Raw genomic sequence first — 22,289 nt, forward strand, 5'->3', positions numbered from 1 at the left:
CAACACTTTTTAAAATTAAGTTTCAGGCATTGTGTTCCCGTTGTGGCTCAGTGGTAACAAACCCGACTAGTATCCATGAGGATGCAGGTTCAATCCCTGGCCCAGCTCACTGGATTAAGGATCCAGCTTTGCCATGAGCTGTGGTGTAGGTCACAGATGTGGCTTGGATCTGATGGCGCTGTGGCTGTGGTGCAGGCCATCAGCTACAGCTCTGATATGACCCCTAGCCTGGGAACTTCCATATGCCACAGGATGTGGCCCCAAAAGCAAATAAATAAAATAAAATTTCAAAGCATACAATTATTTCAACAACAGTCTTCTTACTATTTTAAATTCATACCCCCTCTAAATCTTCGCTTTCAGAATTAGCAAGAGATAAAACATTGTTTTCAATTTGAAACAATAAATATTCTTAGAAATTATGTAAAATAATTGAAATAAATTTTGTTTTGAAAAATTAAAAAATAAGTTAAAGCTATTAAAATCATCTAAAATAATTAAAGCACATCTTTCTTGGGAATGTGTAATTGTGAAGGATTTTTTTTTTTTTTTTTTTTTGTCTTTTGTCTTTGTTGTTGTTGTTGTTGTTGCTATTTCTTGGGCCGCTCCCGCGGCATATGGAGGTTCCCAGGCTAGGGGTCGAATCGGAGCTGTAGCCGCCGGCCTATGCCAGAGCCACAGCAACGCGGGATCCGAGCCGCGTCTGCAACCTACACCACAGCTCATGGCAACGCCGGATCGTTAACCCACTGAGCAAGGGCAGGGACCGAACCCGCAACCTCATGGTTCCTAGTCGGATTCGTTAACCACTGCGCCACGACGGGAACTCCATGAAGGATTTTATTAATTCTATAGGATTAGATATCTATACCTCTCTCCATATCCATTCCTCAAAGTTCTTGGCATCTCACTTTGGCAGTTTATTTTAATCTCTCTCAAACTTTACTTATAATTTGGTTACAAAATATGGATCTTAACTAATTAAAAATATAATCAGATGATCCCTCCAGGAAATATTACCACAAAAATTGAAGCTGAAAAATCTGGGTCAAATTCTGTTTCAAATTTTTTTCTGATCCATTTCAGATTTAAGACAGTTGTCCATTTTCCTCCTTTGCACACTTTACATCCATAATATGTATGTACACGCATTTACAAAAACAGACACACAAACACAACCCAGCCTATGGGGATGAGAAGGAATATGTAACACATCAAGAGATCCAATCTCTTCAATGTGTAAGGGTAAACTTAATTTCTTCAGGCTATTTTCTCAAGCTGCACATTCTCCTCACAACTGTCCATTGTTTCAAAGTCTGTTCAGAGCAATAGTGACTGAAAAGTATAGTGGGATTAAGCAAAATTCTATTTAGGAAGCTGAATAAAATATTTTTAATGAAAATGAATGATAATAAGTGATAACCAGAATATTTTCTCCATACGGCCATGTATTTTGATATTGTAACTTCTCTGACAGCAAGAAAATAAGAAAAATAACTTGGATATATGTTAAAGCACACAAAAACAAGTCTTAAAGAAAGCAAAATATAAACTTCAATAGATATTAATAGGTCTTAAATATTCCTGAGTCTGTATTTCATTAGCTTAACAATCCTATTGCTGCTATGCCCAGTACATAGATTCTCAGGTTAATTTCTAATTAATCTCTGTATGTGTGTGTGAGGGGCAGGGTGGGGGGGTGCAGGGGGCAAATCTTTATCTTTATTCCTATTGTCTACTAGAGTCTCTGGCACTTTGTGGGAGATGAATGTTAATGAGTGCTTATTGAATGTTAATGGATATTTACTGAATAAATGACAAGGTCAATTATGTGTGATGGTTTACATAATGTAATAAGGTCAGAAGGCTTAGGTGACACTTCAAGAAGGATATCTAGAAGTGCAGTTATGTCAAGAGAAGTTCTCCTTACACTTTGGGAAAGTACATAAGAGCACACATGACAGTGCCTGAAGCAGAGTGGGGCTCAGGGAGCTAGTGTTGATTAAACCTACAGCTTTGTCTTTTACCCACTTGATTTCCTGTAGCACAACAGAATACCTCTTTCGTGGCTGTATGATTGTGTGCATACATCCATGCGTGCATGTGTTAAATAGATGGGGATAAAATTATAGCTCCAGGACGACATGTGTGCATACAAAACAATGCAGCAATTTGCTGGAAGGATACACTCATAATTATTTTTTCTTCTGCATTGACCTTCTGTCTCCAAAATAATGATTTTTTTATTGAACAAGTACACATTAGCAGCATAAATTGTGGTTATGTTTTATCTTTGCTGCAAAGGATAGTGTTTAAAAATATCACAGCAGTGTTAGATCTAAGGCTGCGTGGTTCTTGAATGTTAAATATGATCTGCTACCTAGAAAGAGACCAAATGAAGGATCGCTATTTGCTCACACAATAGAAAGAGTTTGTCTACTTCAGGTAAAATTTAGAACACATTCAAAGACTAAAAGTGTAATAGAGTTTTTTTGCCTGACATACAATCAGTTGTAAAAATAGTCATACAATTGCAATTATTGTTCCTTCACTGACAATGGTTCATGGGCTTGTCCATTACACAGGTTTCCACATGGCAATCAACATCCTGGGGGCTGCAATCAGGAAGAGGTTAGTGCTATCTGAGCTGACACTTTGGACAACTTCACCTCTAAAGGTCAATGTCAGAATTTATTGCAAGCACCAAGTTTAGCAAACTTCAACTTCCACTACAATCGAAATGAAATTTCCTTCTGTGGGTGAGGAGGAGAAACAAATGTGAACCAGTCGTGGGTTCATATTTAACATCATCAATCAAAAGCTAGAGCACAGTCTCAAACATAGAAGTCAAAATAGGGTTGACTGCACTGCAGTTAACTTACTGTCAAGTAAGATATATATTTTTCCTCATTCTTTTACTTAGAATATACATCGTAGCACCACTTTCTTACAATTAAATTGTACTGTAATGATAATTCCTTAGTACATGAAGCTTTATATGTGTATGAATCTGCATATGTGTGTCTATGTATGTAAGATTTTTAATATTCACATCTATCCTGACAGGAAATTAAGGGAGGCCTTTTAATTCCCATGTTATAGGGAAGAAAACTGAAGCTCAGGGGCAAGAACTGGCTTAATTGGGCCACAGGGGGAGTATGTGTCAAAGCAGAAATGCAACCCTATCATCTGACTCTGGGTGTACTGTTAACTCCCTGATAAAATTTGTTTCTCAGAGCTCACTAGTAATTTTTTTTTCTTCTTTCAGATCATGTCTGGACTTCAAAGAAAATGCAATATTACCTCTCATTCAAATAACTGTCTCTTTAAACCTGAGCTTCGGAAGCAAGTGAAAACCTAGAATTTTTATTGGAATTTGAGGGAGTTTTGTTAAACCACATAGTTTTACTAGTCCCCACAGAAGAGACTAATTACTAAAAGCAAATCCAGTGCTTTCTTTCAGAGATTTCAAATATTAGGTAACTGTAGACCATTTGTGTTTCAATTAACTGTAGTGGATTATTCATCCTTAGGGTAACCACATTCCTAGTGCCACATAAACATCTTATGGGACAAATAAGCCCCATTATTCTATTTTGTTATGATCTAAAAATGGTTTAATAGGCTGTAGTAGCCATAATTCCATGGAATTTAATTAATTTTTAATAAAGACCATTAGCTTAAGTATAATTTTTTAATCTCTATAAAGCTTTCATGTACATATTTTATGAACACTTTTGTAAAAACTTGGATCTTGATTTAGAGGTCAAAAATACATTTATGATAATAAACTTAGAAGGATTTGTAAGTGTCAGTGTACTTTATGGGCAAAGATAAGCTACAGAGGGTATAGTGATACTGCATAATCAACATAACATTTAGTGACAGAGAGAGCTAAATTTGTCTCAATGCTGTCACCATTGACCACATTTTCTCGGTTGGATCCTGTTTTGAACATGATTTATCATCTATGGACAAATCACAGGAGCCACCCATTTGTTCTCAATAAGACTGAATGCATTTACTATTTATAAAAGTGTCTTCAAATAACATTGGACATATTCCTCTCATTCTATGGGAAAAATATGGTGGACATTGTTAATTTAAATAACTGTGAGTTTCCTTGTAATTTTTTTTTTAATTGAAAAGGAAGATATTGTCAGCAATTTAGGCCTTGATTTTATTCCATTAACTGAATGAAAGTTAACCTTTCAGCATCTTACACGTACAGGCAGGCAAGAAATACTGACTGAATGAATGAATAATTCATTCCTTCAATTGAAATGAATTTTACAATGAGTAATTTTGCCTTTAAATGAGTTACAGAAATAACCAGAAGGTTCAGTTGAAACATAATTTTTTTAAAAAGAAAATATCCAAAGAAGTAGAAAATAATACTTGTTTTATGTTCTAAAAATATGATTCCCCTTCCACATATATCCCAGTATTTGGCAAATGCTGCAAGTGATTTTCTGACTTTTCAAATACAAAAGGAAATTAAATCTCATGGTTTATTGGAATGAGAATAATTATCTATAAATCAATCTCAGTGACATATTTAACATAATTCATGTTAATAGAACATAAAACACATACATTAGTTAAACTGTATCCTAAATGCAAAATTGAATATTAAATGTGTATTCATTTTGACTGTAGGCATACTGGTTTCCATAAGCAGTTTATATTTGAATCTTTAATGTATGATTTTAAAAATTCCATTTTATTAGAGTACTAACACACTGTAAAGCATGGATCATTGTATTTAAAGTTTATTCATAAATCTGACAACATCTTCTCATGACACTAAAGAATCATCAGAAGAAAACTGGCATAGTGGTATGACAATACTCCTGAAAAAAACGCCCAACCTTTTGAATGAAGGAAGGAAGGACAAAGGAAAATTCAGTATTTCTGCAATAAGATAATACACTTTTTTTCAGGTCACAAGAGGAAAGATTAAAAACATTTTACTCCAGTGACCCACAGGGTGGGCATGGTAACAAAAATGGCTTTAGATTACAAAACAAAAAAGTAATGAGGACAGCCTTGGGGGTATTCCATGAGTTCCCACAGAGAGAGAGAGTAGGCTCAATCCATTTAGGCCTTTGTGATGCTTATTTGGTGATCTGCTTCTATCTTCCCCAGATGAACATGGGCCTCATCTAGGGAAGTAATTTCTAGTCTTGCCTGTCTCTTAGTTGGGGATGCATTATGGAAAATCCACGTGAAATCTACCTTCTGTCCCTGGCCAATGGGACCATCTTTAAATATTGTACATGCTGCAGTTTCTCAGTCACAGATAAACTCTCTGTTTGTCATATGTGCTGTTTTATCAAACTTGGGCCATCTTAGTGTGATAAGCTATATTCATTTGAGAACCAGAAACTCTAGCCTGTATTCCAGAATCAGCCACATTCTTGATAATGAGACGATTTGGGTGAAATAATTGGTGAGTTCATATTTCCAAATACGAAAATCTTCTGAAAAGTATTACTTTCATCTGCTTTTTCCTAAGAACATCACCACTATTTTATAATTTGGGACTTTGAAATTGAAAGACTTGTTATTTTTTTGTTTAGAGCTAATTGTATTACAACTTCGTCAATACCCAGAAAAATAAAATCTGTGATAGTAATCCTTGGAAACCAAAGGTCAAGAATATGGTTTTCCATATTGCATATGTCTAATTTGGTTCAATAAACAATGCTTCCAAAAGTTATCTTTAAAATAGCTATATGTTTGAAACTATGTGTTAAAAATTACCATAAATCCAAAGTCGTTGCATGAGTAGAATGTTGTAAATAGGAAACAATATAGTAAAAAAATGAAAATCGTCATAATTCTTATCCATTAAAAACAAACATTGAATACGTTTAGATAACTGTGTGTATGAAATTAAACTAAAGCCATATTTCTATAAAAGTGACAAGCGTGGAAAAAGAAAGAAGAAGGACAGAAAGAGAGAGGTCTAAATGCACAGGTTTCAATGTTGATGTTCCTTCAGAGATAATAAATAGTTGATCACACCCTTGGGACCTCAGAGTAATATTTATCAAATAAGGCCTGACCTGAAGGTGAAATAGCAGGATGTTAGTGGTAACTGGATGCTCTCAGCACAGGATAGAATGTTAATTTCCATCATATATATGCCTTAGGATAGACAAGTCATTCTGTATCTGTTCTCCAAAGGGTCCCAAACATAACTGAATCTTCTTCTCTAAGGGACCCTAAAAATAACTGAGGCTCCCTCCTTCCCAGCAATAATGAGTATAGCATGAGCTATACCTAATTAGCATTCCCTCTGTTTTGAAATAATTCATGTTGTATTCTAGCTGATAACTCTGTTTTCCTAATATAGAAATATTTCAGTGATATTTGGGGGATTTTATTAATAGGCTCATTCCATATTTATTCAATACAGACATATGCACAGGCATACTCACTGATTGTATATACACATTTAATCTCTTATCACATGTTATTTTGAATCAGGTCATATGTGCTCATTCATATTGCCTTACTCAATGCTCCCAACTACCCTGAAAATAGGTTTTTGAAAGGCTAAATAATGTTTCCAAATTATATTTCAAAAAGAGAAGTGAGACCATTGTTTGCAGATTCCAAGTCTTTCCACTAAGGAGTGCAGTCCATATTCTGAAGATACATCCTTAGACTAAAAGAGTCTTATAGGATCAATCTGTTCTAGACATTACTTGATGTACTCACACAGCATTTCTGCTGGAGATATCCCTGTCCTAGTTCACCTTTTGAAAAAAAAAAAAATCAATTATTTGCCTAAACTAATCATTATCCTATGCCCCATCAAAATTACTTAGCTTCTGAATGTATAAGACTCCATACAAATTATTCTGTGAATAGCAGTTGTAAATTTAACTCCAATGGTTGCTTAGAATATAGTTTTGTACTTGCATGGAACAAACAACCCCCTACTGTTCAATGGTGCATATATAAACAAATGGAAAATCATTGAAATGGCAAGAAAAGTTTTAAGGAGATGAGAAAATTAAATTTAAGGCAACAGACATCTGTCTCTTTTCTTTAAATTTTGGGAAAAAACATGTAACACAAAATGGCAACAGACATGTTTTCATTACTTATCCTAATACAATGTTGTATACTAGGAGGTGAGGATAAACAAAAATAAAGTAGGCATGTTTCATATCAAGAATAATCTAATGTTGGAGTTTCTGTCATGGAGCAGTGGTTAATAATTCTGACTAGGAACCATGAGGTTACAGGTTTGATCCCTGCCTTGCTCAGTGGGTTAAGGATCCAGTGTTGCTGTGTAGGTCATACACACAGCTCAGATCTGGCGTTGCTGTGGCTGTGGTGTAGGCCGGCTGCTACAGCTCCGATTAGACCCCTAGCCTGGAAACCTCCAAATGCCGCAGGAGTGGCCCTAAAAAGGCAAAAAACAAAAACAAAAAAAGAGAATAATCTATTTATATTCATATAAATGTAAACCAAGGTTATACTAGTCAAAATTGATATGTATTTCACAACTGCCCAGCAAATGTTAGGAGCTATCTAGGGTATCTTGGATATATTGTCTCTAATCTCCAAAATAACCATGTAAAGTACTCAGTGGTTTTCTCATTTTACAGTGAGATGTAAAATAGTCAGATGACAATGTAGAGACTCAGAACAAATTACTTTTCTGAAGTCATAACCATTAACTCTTACCACTATGCCATGCTCATTTTCTTACATAAATGTAGTTATTGGGAGTCATGATTTGATTGAGATAGCCCACAAATGGTGTATCATAATGGTTCATTGCGAAAGAGATGATAAAGAAATTGGAAAAAAAAATCAAAAGCTTTAGCCTCCAGTTTCAATAAGTTGATTGTTGAGTATTCTACTTTCTTTTCATACTTTCCAACATTTTCTTGCTTTGGTCCATGGAGAAGCATCATTTTTCATATCCCTCAATAGAATGTGTGATGAATGTGAATACTGAAAGATGTTGAGGCAACATAAAGATTTAGAACCATAACCACAGATAAAAAGCTGTATACTTAAGAAGTATTGAACAGAGAACAATTAATACTTTATATATATATATATATATATATATATATATATATATATATATGACTGGGTCACTTTGCTGTACAACAGAAATTGACAGAACATTGTAAATCAAGTATAAATGAAAAAATAAAAATCTTAAAAAAATAAAAATAAAATGAGAGTTTTGAGCCACATTAAAAAAGAAAAAAAGCTTCTTGTTGGTGGCAGAGAGTTCCAAGGAAAAGATGACATATTTGAAGGTTTTGGAATGTATTCTTATTATCTGTTAGTGCTGTGCTGTACTACTATTGTTACATAAATTGTCAACTATACTATCAATTTATTGGGGTGGTGAATAAATACTGTATTACAAAGTCCAGGGGGTGGGCTCAAGGGAAGCGGTTAATGGTTTTGAGGATGGAGGGAGGAAAAAGTTGAGAAAGTACTAAAAATAATTCATAGTCCAGAAGAATTCCAGAGGGTGTGCAAATGTGGAATCTAAAAAAAGGACAGACTGAACTTCTTTGCAGAACAGATGCTGACTCACAGACATTGAAAAACATGGTCTCCGGAGGAGACAGTTTGGCGGTGGGGGATGTGCTTGGGTTATTGGATGGAAATCCTGTGAAATTGGACTGTTATGATCATTATACAACTACAGATGTGAGAACAATTAATTCTAAAAACTAAAACTGTTTCCATGTTTTCAACTTACCTGGCTCTTAATTAAACTCAGAGAAGACTGAAGTGTTAATATTATTGACTGTATTTACATATAGTTTTCAAGTGCCTAAAACCAAAGACAGCCCCTTCTGGCGGAAGCTTTCATTCATCAGGTACATCTGGTGTCAATCAAGCAGTCAGCTAGAGGGCACAGCGCCCCTGTGTTTGGCAGGACTGAGTGGATGTGGAAAATGAACCATTTTGACAGGCAAACTTCTGTTGCTGGATTTGTTTTCAAGTTATGATATCAGAGGGAACTGAGCATTTTGAGTGTGTAGAGGTTGTGTCAGTAAAACCATAAGTAAAACCATAAATGCTCATCCAGCAGAGGAAAACACTGCATCTAAGGCATCATAAATATTTATTCACACAATGAATACATGAATAAATGCTTCAAGAATGTGGAACAAATACCAACTGTGGGCCATAACTGTGTATGACACTGATACATACCTCTATATAATTTATAATAATTATAATGTGTAATATTATATTATAGGCAGATAAATAGCAGAGGTTTCAAAGCTATTTATGACATAGTTGCATTTATTTTATTTCTCAGAGGTCTGCACAGGGAAGGATCGGGACCTTAAAGCCCTCATCTCTTAATACCTAACTTACTCCTGTTTTGGATGAATGCTTCACAAACTAAGAATGACAGTCTCCTGTGGGTCTTTTGCCAGCACGGGTGTGCCTAGGGCAAAGCTTCCCTGTCAGCACATTCTGGAGGACTCCCAGGGCTGCGCAGCTGTGCGTGTATTCCTGTACCTGAACATTCCCAGTAGGAAGGGCTTTTATTTTGTTTTCCTCACAAGAATAGCCCATGGTTATTGCATAGAACTGTTACTATCCTAACAGTTTCTTTACAATTCTCATTCTTGGAGTTCCTGTGGTGGCTCAGTGGTTAACAAACCTAACTAGTATCCATGGGGACATAGGTTCAATCCCTGGCCTTGCTCAGTGGGTTAAGGATCCAGCGTTGCCATGAGCTGTAATATAGATCACAGATGAGGCTTGGCTCCCTCCTTGCTGTAGCTGTAGCGTAGGCCAGCAGCTACAGCTTCAATTCAGCTGCTAGCCTGGGAACCTCCGTAGGCTGCGGGTACAGCTCTCAACAGAAAAAAGACAAAAACAAAAACAAACAAAAAAAAATAGTTCTCATTTTGTGTAACTCTTTTGTTATCAGAGTCAGAGGAAAAATTAGAAAACCTTTTTTTTTTTTTTTTTTTTTAAGCATGAGAATTAGAGTGACTAACATGGGGTAATATAGTGAGAAAACAAAAGTTGAAGAAGGAAAATGAGCAAAGGTCAAGAAATACAAAGAGAAAAAAGAATGACTGCAGTGAGTCAATTACTGTCAATAAAACTAACTGGTAATAGAGATGTAGAAAAGAGTGAGAAATATGACTGAAAAATTCAAATGTTTAAGCCATGCATATGTGGGGAAATATTTAATTAACAAGATAGGAAATGCAGGAGTTTCCATTGTGGCGCAGCAGAGACCAGTCCAATTAGTGTCCATTAGGGTGTAGGTTTGATCCCATGCCTCGTTCAGTGGGTCAGGGATCCAGCATTGCCGAGAGCCATGGTGTAGGTCACAGATGTGTCTCGGATCTCATGTTGCTGTGGCTGTGGTGTAGGCCAGCAGCTGTAGCTCCAATTTGACCCCCAGTCTGGGAACTTCCACATGCTGTCTGGGGGTGTGGCTTAACAAAAAAAAAAAAAGGAGATGCATGTGTTTTAAAAGAAGGTGACATGCCTCTGAGGACAATTACTCTTAGAAGAAAACAACCCCTTCTGTATTATTGCTTGAAGAAGGCGAAAGCCCTCCTGTGGGTGTCAGGTGAAGAGAAGTGAAGCAAAAGAAGGTCTGTGGTTCTCTGTGTAATAATAATAATCAAACACTCTAGAAGGTGTTGAGAAGATGGAAATAAGAAAAAATGGCCTAAAGAGTAAGGGAGAGGGGACCCCTCTGAAATAAAATGGCAGTTTAAATCTCTTATGATAGAGATTAATGACGACTCTGGAACATTTAACTTTCCTTTTCAAGTTGACTTCATCAACCTTCAAAAACTTCTAGTTCCCCCAGGATCCGTTGTGAGTAGTGTTCTGGGCAATGAAAGACTGGCAACACTTCTCCAGCAGAAGCAGATTGAAGGCAGTTGCCTTAAGAGTTAAAACTAGAGTTAGGACCTGGCAAGCAGAGGAGAAGCTTCTTCCCTGCTTGTACTTCCCGAACCAGGACCTTTAACAATCCTGTCACAGCAGTTTTCTTCCCACAACTGCAAGGATGGGAGAGCTGGCACCATTTAGTTAAATTTTAAGATAGGCTTACTGCAAAAAGTTGGAAGAGTTAGGGACATAAGACCAAAGAAAAAGGAAAATGAGAGGGAGTAGAAAAAGATATATATTCTTAAAACCAAAATTTCATTATTCTTCTCTGATTCACATGTTCAACCTGAATAAAGTCAATACATAGAAGAAAGGAAGATTTTTGAAAAACATGAAATAATTACAATAATTTATTGTAATAACCTGAAGCAAGAGTTGATATTAGAAACTAGTGTTATTTTGGAAATCCTCCCTCCCCAAATCATATTTGATTACTATAAATATAAATTGTGCTGTCTGCTATATATCACATAATACAAAGATGAGTAATGGAAAATCTCAAGGAGTTTCATTCTGGGAATTCATTTTTCAATTATATGCAGAAAAAAGCATGCTTTTGTTTCTAAGGAATAATAGCTTTCTGAATGATCTTGCAACTTACTAATGATTTTTTTTAATGGCAATGTCCCAAAATACTTAGTTTTCTAACAGCATTTACATACTAATTTTCTGGCATTCATTTGAGACAGCTCCTAAACTAGAAGGTTACATGACTGATAAATTTAAAAGATATCTATAGAAGACTAAAGATGAGGCACGTTCTAGAAAATATAAGAAAAAATAATAATTATAAAAAATCAAAAGTTGCAATGAGAATAAATCATTTTTTTCTGCAGAAAGTTTATAAACTTGTGTAGTTAAAGTTAGATAATATATCTGCTCAATAATTAGAAACATATTTCCACCTGTAAGGCACAATGTGGGACCCAGTCTGGAAGGCAGCAAAAATATGACCATGTTCACACCCTAGCAGGGCTGTCATGATATCACTTCTCTGTGAAATTTGAAAAAGTTAAATATGTAAAAAGTAGAGAGTAAAATCGTGGTTACCATAGAATGGTTCGGATGGAAGGATTAGAGTGACAGTGTTTAAGGGTACAAACTTGTAAGGAATAGTAAATAAGCCATAGAGATCTAATGCACAGTGTAGAGAATACGGTAATACTACTGTGCTATAATTATATGTGATAAAAATCACTACATCAGCAATCACATGTAAATGTATCATCATAATGTACACCTTAAACTTACGTTAATGTTATATGTCAAATATATTCAATTAACAAAGAAAAAAGATCATCTCAGAGTAGGAAAGAAATAACATGTGAGCTAAAGGAATATTTACTATGTTTTATGAGGTCTATGAAATAGGTAGAAGATCAAAGAGATTAGTTCTGACTAAAGAATACAGAAATAGTCTAAGGGGAAAGATAATGCACAAATCATGCTGGGCTGAAATGCAGAGTTTGATTGGGAGATAGAGAATTGATATAAATAATATTATCTTAAGGCAGTCTAGATTTCATTTTAAATGTCTAAGATATTTGATTAGGGAGAAACCTAAGGAAGTCAATAGGACTGCAGTATATTTCATTCAGGGGCAGGGAAAGAAGTAGCCTCTTCGAATAAATATAAAGGGATGAGAGAAATACTGAACTGCCTGATAGTTGCATTGCAGAGATGATGTTTAATCAGGTTTGAGGACTAAACAAGACAATTGGAAAATTTCCCATCTATTTAAGATTCAGAAACTACCAGGCTATTGGCTAAAGATGAAAGATACCGATATATTAATTTCTGGCACTTTTCCTTGACAGTTACTATTGAGGAACAGTATAGATGAAGTGACAATACAAAAGAAGATAAATCTATTTTTTACCAGGAGGATATGGTATAAATCATGTTATTTTTAACCAACAACAATTTCTATCATTTCTTTTCACTACGATTTATAATGAGATTATTTTTCCCCTTCCTGGTAATAGCTGGACAACTTTGTTAAAAGAAGTTGACACTTGTGAAAAAGCAGATTCTATTGGTTTCATTTCATGTTTAATAGCTTTGTTTACGTTTAATGTATGTACCATGAAATTCACTTAAGTATCCGTTTCAAGCTGATTCAATTGTATGGATCCACTTGAGGCTGCAACAAACAGTTTAAATGACTAACACAGAACACCAATCTATAATTTTGTTCCATGAGAACTATACCTAAAGCAATTAAATTCAATATATATTACTAATTTTGTTCTTGTCAGCAGGACATGATGATATCCTTGCTACCCAAGGGGAGAGTTATCTGACAGATATAGTGCCTTTAAAATACTTTACTGCTTCTTGAAAACAGTAAATTTTTTTTAATAATTCATTCTCAATGGAGTATTAAATTGCCTTTGGTTCCATTCTCTGATCCCACAAATACCAACAATTAGTATGACTTTTGATATTTAGTGTGAGTCTGATGACAAATCTCCTTTTCCACTTTAGCATTGGCACTAGAACAATAAAATGGCTACTCATATCCAGCGAGTAGTGTGCTCTCAGCGGATCATGGATTTTGAATTGAAAGGGATGAAAGTCATCTTGGGGAGCCTGATCTCCACCTGCCCAGCCAGTGCATTATGCTGTCAAGGTGATTTATCATCCTGCAAAGCACAATTCACAAAAATCCAGCTCTCAGCACTATATGTGCCTATATGTAAGAATAACAACCAGAGTGACTACCCTGCCAGCCTTTTGCTCAGCAATCTTTTGCACATGACTTTAATCTTGTGTGCTTGTTGTGAAAGGATAGCTACTGTACTTCCAGGGATTACATATGTGTTTAAATGTAGAAGATCGGAAGAACAAAAGAAGAAGCATTGGCACTGATATAGAGATTTCAAAACTTTCCTAGAAACCTCCAGTGTTCTTTCCTTTATATCTCACTGGCCAGAACTGAGTCACTGAAACAGTAGGGAGGCTGGGAAATCTAGCTTTTTAACTGAGTTATATCGTGCTGCTATAATTGAGCAAAATCAGAGTTCTGATAGGATCAGCAAAGAGAGGTAGAGATATTAAGTAGACAATTACTTGTGTCAGCCATAGTTCACTATTTTTCAAATGCTGTGTAAAACAGACTTCCTGTGTTGTTAATCCCATATACTCTGCTGCAGTTCAGGAATTATCTAAAATTCTTCCCTACAGAAGACAAAGTATGACTACGTTTCTTTCAGTAAATTGATGATATGACACAGTATTGGGTTAGTGCATTCCATTTTTCTCTAAGAGGAGCAAATATTTTAGCACTGGGATTACCAACTAATATTTTTCTGAATTATGTATGCAATCATAGGCAAATTATTTGAAAATGTGACTCAAGTATTTATGAATGCAGTTATTATTATTGTTATATGAGTTAGGGAAAGGCTATGAGGAAGAAAAATTGACAAAAAAAAAATTCTACTGTGGCATACTCTACCTCCTGCAGATACTGAGGACTATGATTTAAATATTTCATTCAACTTCCTAGTTACTAATAAATACAAAATATAGCTTTGGGGAAAAGAAAACTATATTCAGTAAAATTTCATATAGAATTATGAAAAAATTAATATTGAAATCCATAAAACATTTAAAGGTACTTTACATCTTTTATCTGAACATATACTGACCTTCCACAAACAAATTTGTGTTCATTTTTGGAATAAATTTGAAGTGGTTATACCATAAAAAAGAACAAAATCATGCCATTTGCTGCAACATGGATGGAACTAGAGACCCTCATACTGAATGAAATAAGTCAGAAAGACAAAGACAAATACCATATGATATCACTTATGCCTAGAGTCTAATATATGGCACAAATGAAACTTTTCACAGAAAAGAAAATCATGGACTTGGAGAACAGACTTATGGTTGCCAAGGGGGAGGTGGAGGAGTAGGATGGATAGGGTGCTTGGGGTTAATAGATGCAGACTATTGCCTTTGGAATGGCTTAGCAATGAGATCCTGCTGTGTAGCACCGGAAACTATGTCTAGTCACTTATGATGGAATATGATAATGTGAGGAAATAGAATGTGTACATGTATGTGTAACTGGGTCACCATACTGTACAGTAGAAAATTGACAGAACATTGTAAACCAGCTATAATGGAAAAAAATAAAAATCATAAAAAAATCGAAGAGGTTAAATAGAACCAAAATTGTTGATGTATTTAATTACATCATAAAAACTGAAGAATGTCACAATCCTTGTTTTCAATTACATCTTAGGAAACTCATTGAAGACTTCCACTAAGTGTGTTTTCCTAGTTGATTGATTTCTGCTACAAAGCGTTAAGAAAAGGTTATTTTTGAGAATGAAATCTATGCATTAATTATTTAACATCATGAATGCCACTTTGCCTCATCTAGAAACATTATTCTGAGTTGGGGCATTAATTTCTATAGATAAAAGGCTAGTTATTTTGCTTAACTTTATTTCTCTTTAAGTCACCATTCCATGTTTTCTAAAATTATATTTCTCTTATTAATATTCATAAAAACAACTTCATTTTAAATTTTGAAAAGAAATTTAACTACATAAAATTTAATAGTGGAACCGGAACTCTCACTTTTGAAAAATTTTGATAGTCATTAGGACTAAAATTTCTTTCATACAAAATCATTTTTTCTACTTTAGATAAGACTATCTCAAGACTATCTCAAACTCATATAGTGCACTATATAGTAATTTTGGAAATTCTCAATCGTAGAGGAAAAGTGGCAAAATGAGGGAACTTTAGGAATGCCTTTATTTTCCCAATAACTGGATGAAATAAAGGCATTATATAACTTTCCTCACTGGAATGGAGATTATCATTATAAATATATGATTTATATATAATTATAAATATGTATATAAATATTGTATAATTATAAATATATATAAATATTATATATAATTATAAATATATATATATATAAATATTTTACACACACACACACACACACACACACACACACACACACACACACATACATACAAGGAAACAGGAGCCTGAAATTTAAGTAGCTTGGTCAGTTTACTAAGTGCATTCTAGGATCTCACCATGAAATATCCCCAAGTCATTTTGGAATCAACCTTGGGATCTTGGAAAAATAATAAATATGGATTACTTTACTATATTAACTAAACTATAACATGAGTAAATTTTTTTTCAGACCAGCTAGATCTTTATTTATTATATGTACAATAATGGCTTTTAAAAAGAAGTTATAATATTATTTGTGTCTTTAGAACCAATAGGCATCACTAGGTGTAATGCATTTTATTTGATGTCAACTTATCCTGTTTCTTGTTGAACATATGTCATTAATGTAGAAAGATTTGACTGACAAAATATTTAAAATCTGATGATCACCCTTTTTTAACACCATATTGCAAAAATCACTCAAGGACTAACATATACTTGCAGTGCTGATAAAAAGAGTAACTGGTGTGCTCTTTGTATATAATTAAAAGGTAGCCTTTCTAGTCTTATTACTTGTACAAACCTGAAAATTAAATGTAGAATTTATCAACAGAAAGTTTTTTAGCTGCTATGTTTTCCATTTAAATGATTCACAATTTACGATACAAGTGAATCTTTATTAAACCACATAAATGTCTCAATAGTCTTTTTTAGGTGTGTGGTTGAAAATCACTATGAGTACCATTTACACAGATACATGAACATCATTATTGACTATTGGTGATTTACATGTTTCATGTTAATTACGGTCAAAAGAGCTGGTGCTCACCATAGCTAGCACTTTAAACAATTGTAAATAAAGCTTAAATAAGATTTTTGTAAAACAGTATATTCCTCTGTTTCCCTGATATCAGGTTTTAATCTAGGTTTTCAGGTTCCCTAATTGAACATCAGAAAGATTCAACATGTTTCCATGTGAAATAAGGCACAGGCATAACTTACCATATATGTAGCAGCTAAAATAACAAGTAATTCATAAGTTTTTGACTGCGAAAGAGCTAGCAGAGAAAATCAAGTGGCTACAAACACCAGGACCACTAAGATATTTGCAGTCTGAATTTAAAAATGTACATCCAGCCTTTGTGAATTCACCATTCTGTTTCCAAGACCCTGGAAAGAGACATGGTAGATTTCTGGTTTTATCTTCCACCTAAGTCAAGGGAAGTAACCCTTTTGTAGCAACTCAATCTTTAAGCTTTTTCTATCACCACCTGGCATAAATTCCATAGTTTCTAAAGCAAAGAAATCTTGAACATACAGATTTATTTTAAAAGCAACTGACAATATATTAACTGGAGTAGTTGAGATTTGAGCTATGTTAATAAACAACCATTAGCCCAGATTTCTTTTGACTCTGGTTCTCTGACCATTCTATGTGACTTACTCACTTAGCTGCCTTCCTCAAAATGCATTTCTTAGGGTGAGTAGTTTTCATGAACATGAAACTGGTCCACCACTTAATAACTAAAAGTGTTTTCTTGCTGAATTAAAAACAATATATTTAAGTAGAATTATCCTCATTAAGCCTACATTAACAAGATTTTTATATATCTGGCCAGAAATATTATATATCTTTTATATTTTGCTGTCATCTCCTTTACTGTTTCATAGTCTTCTGCATATTTCAAGTGGTAAGGTTAAACTATCACTCTTTAAAGAGTATTAAGCAAACGTCATGAAGTAGTTACCTCAACAAATTTATATGAAGTGATAAATTATTCACAATATTTGTTTCATCATATTGATTAATAGGATTTAAGTATAAAACAGTACATACCTTACTAAGCAAATTGTGTATAGTCTAGTAACTCAAGACACACAATTCTTTTCTCTGGATATAGCAATCCATACATAGTTAATATAATAGGAAACAAGTCCTCATTGGCAGTTTGTCATTGGAAAATCAGGATAAGTACCAAAATGTACTTCTTAACATAATGGAAACAAGACAACCCCAAAGTCCTGATCTTAAAGATAAACACTAATGATTCTATTTGGACATAAAAGTTCTGCTTTATTTTAACTACTCTTTGTTAAAAGCACTAATTGGAAATGTTGTGATATAGTCATGCCAAATGAGAGGATAGAATGAAAGTATTACTGTTAAAATGTACATTTATAAGTAACTTCTATCCCAATATTTCTTATATAACATTCCATTTCTAGTAACTGATTCCTTAATTTTAAATATATTTGTATGTATTTTATTCTAGTTATTTAAAACACAATTTCCACTAAAACTCGTTAGTTCTCAGGATGTTAAATTACATTATAATAGGTCTTTTAAGCTTACATTACAAAAAAAAAATCAGCCTCAAAGAGAATACTCTGCATGTTTTTTTATAATCCCTCTTAGCACTTTCTACAGACAACAGTCTAAAAGATTTGCATATTTAATAATCTTTATAGTAGGACATACATCCACAGAATCCCATGATGATTCAGACAATATAATATTGAAATTAAAAAACATATAAACATCGAGGCATACATTTCATTCACAAAATCATTTTTCTTAAGGAAAAGACCAAAAAAATTGTAGGAGCAAAGATAATTTCATAGAGTAGTATTTGAATAGCAGCCTATTTATGTTTCAGATAATTTTTGTTACCTGAAGTACTTAAGTAACTTATATTAAATATATACAACCAAATGCAACTTTATTTGAATATTGTGTTGTTGATGTACTTGCTTCACTAAAATACAAACTACAGCAGAGTTTAATACTAGTCAAATCTTGCCCTCAGTGACCAGCCTTCTTTATCCAGAGTAAATAAGCATGTGTGCATGCACACATACACACACGCATACCTGCATGTACTCACACCAACAGGTGCAAACATTCAGGTGGATAGTCAGACATACAGAAACACAAAGAATTCATATTTTTTAATAAGTTTTTCATAAGTTCAAGAAATATGTGGAAAGTTTTAAAATCCAAATAAGAAGTCTCTCTCCTAGGAATGTTCTATTAAGTAACCATAGTATTTATTCATAAATAAATGTTGGGCTCTCTAAAAGGACAGTTAATTGACTAATTCATGTACATGTGCATGTACATACATGCATACAATGTGTTTGTGAGTGTATAGTCTGCAGACTTACTGATGCGGGTTCTCTGAAAAAAATGTGTTATATGCTGCATAACTATATAAGGGGATATTTATGACCAAATATGACTCTCCTGTGTTAGTTATGTGGCTGTGCCATTTACTTGAAGATCTTGTAAAGATCGTGCCCTTTACTTAAAGATCTGATTCAGAATACCTCTAACATGACCAGAAAGGATATAGGAAACTGCAAGAGCACCCTGGACCTGTCACTGCTTCATCTGTGTCTCCTGATTATGAGTATCCTAGAAATGATTTATAAAACTTAAGACATTATTTACTATTTGGATACATTAAAAATGGGTTTATGTTTAGCCTTAGCAAAGTTTTTATTAACAAATTGTCAAGAAGATCATGAAATTTTTGTGGTTTTCAGATTATGCTGCTATAGCATAATCTTATAATGAATTACTGCGTACACTTCATTATTATTTTGGCATCACATACTATGATATGATGATTTTGATCACAGAGAAGAGATGGAATAGAATAGAATTCATAATTTTCCTTAACAAACACTTATATATCCTTGGTTTTATGCTCAGTTAATTTCTTTCATGTCATGTAAAACTTGAGGGCTGAAGCATTATGTAATCTCTGTTTTAAACAGACAGCACTTCTTTAAATGTCACAGAAATATGCAAAGATAAGAAGCTTTTTACTGGTATGATGGATAATCAAATATCTAGGAGAATAGTTCATTTATCTTTAATTTATTCAATCACATTGTTTTAGAAAAAGTAAGGTCATTTTTTTAATGTGCTAAAATAACAATGCCTAAGGTAGGAGAGTACGCAGAAATAAAAACATCGGTTTATTTGATTGCAGCATGCATCTGTACACAAATTAGCCATAAAAGCACTAACCTGTTTTAGGGTCTACAGAGAAGTAGGGCTGTCCCTGGAGAATACTGTAAACCACCCGAGCACTGTTGCCATAGGTAGGGTCATCTGCATCAGTGGCTGTCACCTGTAGAACAGAGGTACCTGTGCATTCAGGAAAACAAATTTTAGTGTGTGATGGCCTTAAGCAGAGGATTCATTTGTACACAGAAAAAGATTATGTCAAAAATCCACTGAGAGCAATAATACCTTACATTCCTTATATTTGTCTGTCAAGCATCTTCCTTGCTTTTTTTTTTTTTTCAGTTTTCTACTGTCCTAAATGAGAGCCTAAAATGGAATATTTGTTTTCAGATACTTTAATATGATTCTTTATGTGCTAATACCATTGTGAAGGGTCTCTTTTAACTCCTACACAATCAGAGTTGGGTTGGGTCAATGCTCAAGAATCAAACTGGTATTAACTGGTGGGGGAGGGGTAAAATCAAAACTATTTTGAGGGCATATGGTTGACTCTTGAACAATGCTGGGGTTAGGGGCACCAATCCCCCAGGTAATAGAAAATCTGTGTATAATTTATACTCAGCCCTCCATATATGCCATGTACCACCAGTTCCTACATATCCACATTCTTGGATTTAACCAAGCATAACTGTTTATAACACTGGAACAATTACTACTGAAAAAAAATCAGTATATAAGTGGACCCACAGAGTTCAAATCCATGTTGTTCAAGGGCCAACTCTTTATTGCATGCCATGTGACTATTCAGAAAACTGGAGGTGTGATTGTTTGTAATTAGGTGGGAAGGTAGATGAGTTGACATTCAATTATCAATGACATCAAAACAGCAAAGTCATTTCCCATCATCCATGGAAATTTTTATTTTCTTGCATAGTTTCTTATAAATTTCTTCATATTCCTATTAATGAGTTCCCTAACTTGCCTCCAAAGTTCATAGTTCATTTCTTTAGGCTATTCTACACAGTACTAATATAATTATTTCCTACAGTGGGTATAAGAATATGCCTACCACAGTGATTCTGAAAGTTTAAAATTATTTTAAAGTAATTTAAAAAACCTTCAAATGCTATATTTTGAAGTACTAAAATTAGTGGGTCTATTATTCTGGTGTCTTTATGTTTATACATTTTGAACACCATTTGCATAATTAGATACATCTATATCATATTTCAGTTACTCCTAAATGGAAACTGATTTAAATGTAACTTGACAACCATCTATTAAGGACTATACACCTTCATTGTAGAATTAGTGGTTAAGAGTTCCCATGTATTCATGAAATATACTTGATGAATCATTTAATGATACCCAATGGATAATTCTGCATTAGTTAGAAAACTTCTACCTACTAATTTGGGTTTTCAAATTAAAATATTTCCACAATCAATCAAGCCCTATATGAAATTCTACTTTCATTTTGGTACTGAATTATGGAGGTCTTGACAATTTTTTATTTTAGTAATTAATTCAATGATTTAGATCTGACTCAACTATTAAGGATCTAATATCTCCTTAAATTCAAAGCTTTAACTTCATTGTTGAAATTTAGACACAACTTTGAGTAAAACTTTTTCTGTACCATCAAAGGATCCTAGAAAACTTAATAGAGTTAGTATGCCAAATTCACTTGACAATCCTTATTAGCAGAGAATAAATGCATAGTTGGTCCTTATATGGTTGCACCCAGGAATTCAACCAACCACTGATCATGTACTCTGTTCATGATGCTCAGTGGTTGAATTTCTGGATATGAAATCCACAGATATGGAGTTATGGAGTGCCAACTAAGGGACTTAAGCCTCTGTAGGTTCTGGTATCCATGGGGATCCCAGAACAAATTCCTTGCAGATACTGAGAGACAACTGTATTTAGACTTTTAATAAAGTACCACAATTTTGGCCTCCAAGTAGTATTTTTACATTGAAACGGTAAGCAAAAATATAATTAGTAATTATGCATACTCAGAGAGAAAGTGCTATGTTATACCTAAAAAATAATTTCTAATCATGAATATCAAAACACAATGGTGACGCCCTTTGCTGGCAAAAATTAAGCCACTCATACACTGCTGGTGGAAACATAAGTTTGGCAGATTCTTAAAAAAAAGAAAAAAATCTGCATATACCATGAAACACAGCAAATTGTACTCTTGGGTATTTATGCTGAAGTAATGAAAACATATGTTCAAATAAGAACCTCTTTAAAAATATTCACAGCAACATTATTCTTAGCAGCCCCAAACTGGAAGAAGCCCAGATGTCCTTCAACAGGAAGATGGTTAAACAAGGCATGGTAAGTTATTACTATGGAATACTACTCAGCAATAACAATGAACAGACTATTGATAGATACACATCAACTTGGATGACTCTTCAAGGAATTGTAC

At 34.0% G+C, this 22,289-nt stretch overlaps 1 protein-coding gene across 20 annotated transcripts in view; it reads right to left on the minus strand.

The window, feature by feature from the left end:
- CDH18 (cadherin 18) overlaps nucleotides 1-22,289 on the minus strand; it is a 1,020,178-nt gene that overhangs the window by 197,448 nt on the left and 800,441 nt on the right. For all 20 annotated transcript variants that reach the window (XM_021076971.2, XM_021076969.2, XM_021076964.2 and 17 more), the window contains one exon: nucleotides 19,904-20,023. In XM_021076971.2, coding sequence (XP_020932630.1) covers nucleotides 19,904-20,023 — 120 coding nt within the window. The remainder of the gene's footprint in view (nucleotides 1-19,903; nucleotides 20,024-22,289) is intronic.

Source organism: Sus scrofa, chromosome 16, assembly GCF_054392235.1.
Source record: "Sus scrofa isolate SSC_HxYL_T2T_F1_AM1 chromosome 16, Sscrofa_HxYL_maternal_Yorkshire_Landrace_v2.0, whole genome shotgun sequence".
Classification (NCBI taxonomy): Eukaryota; Metazoa; Chordata; class Mammalia; order Artiodactyla; family Suidae; genus Sus; species Sus scrofa.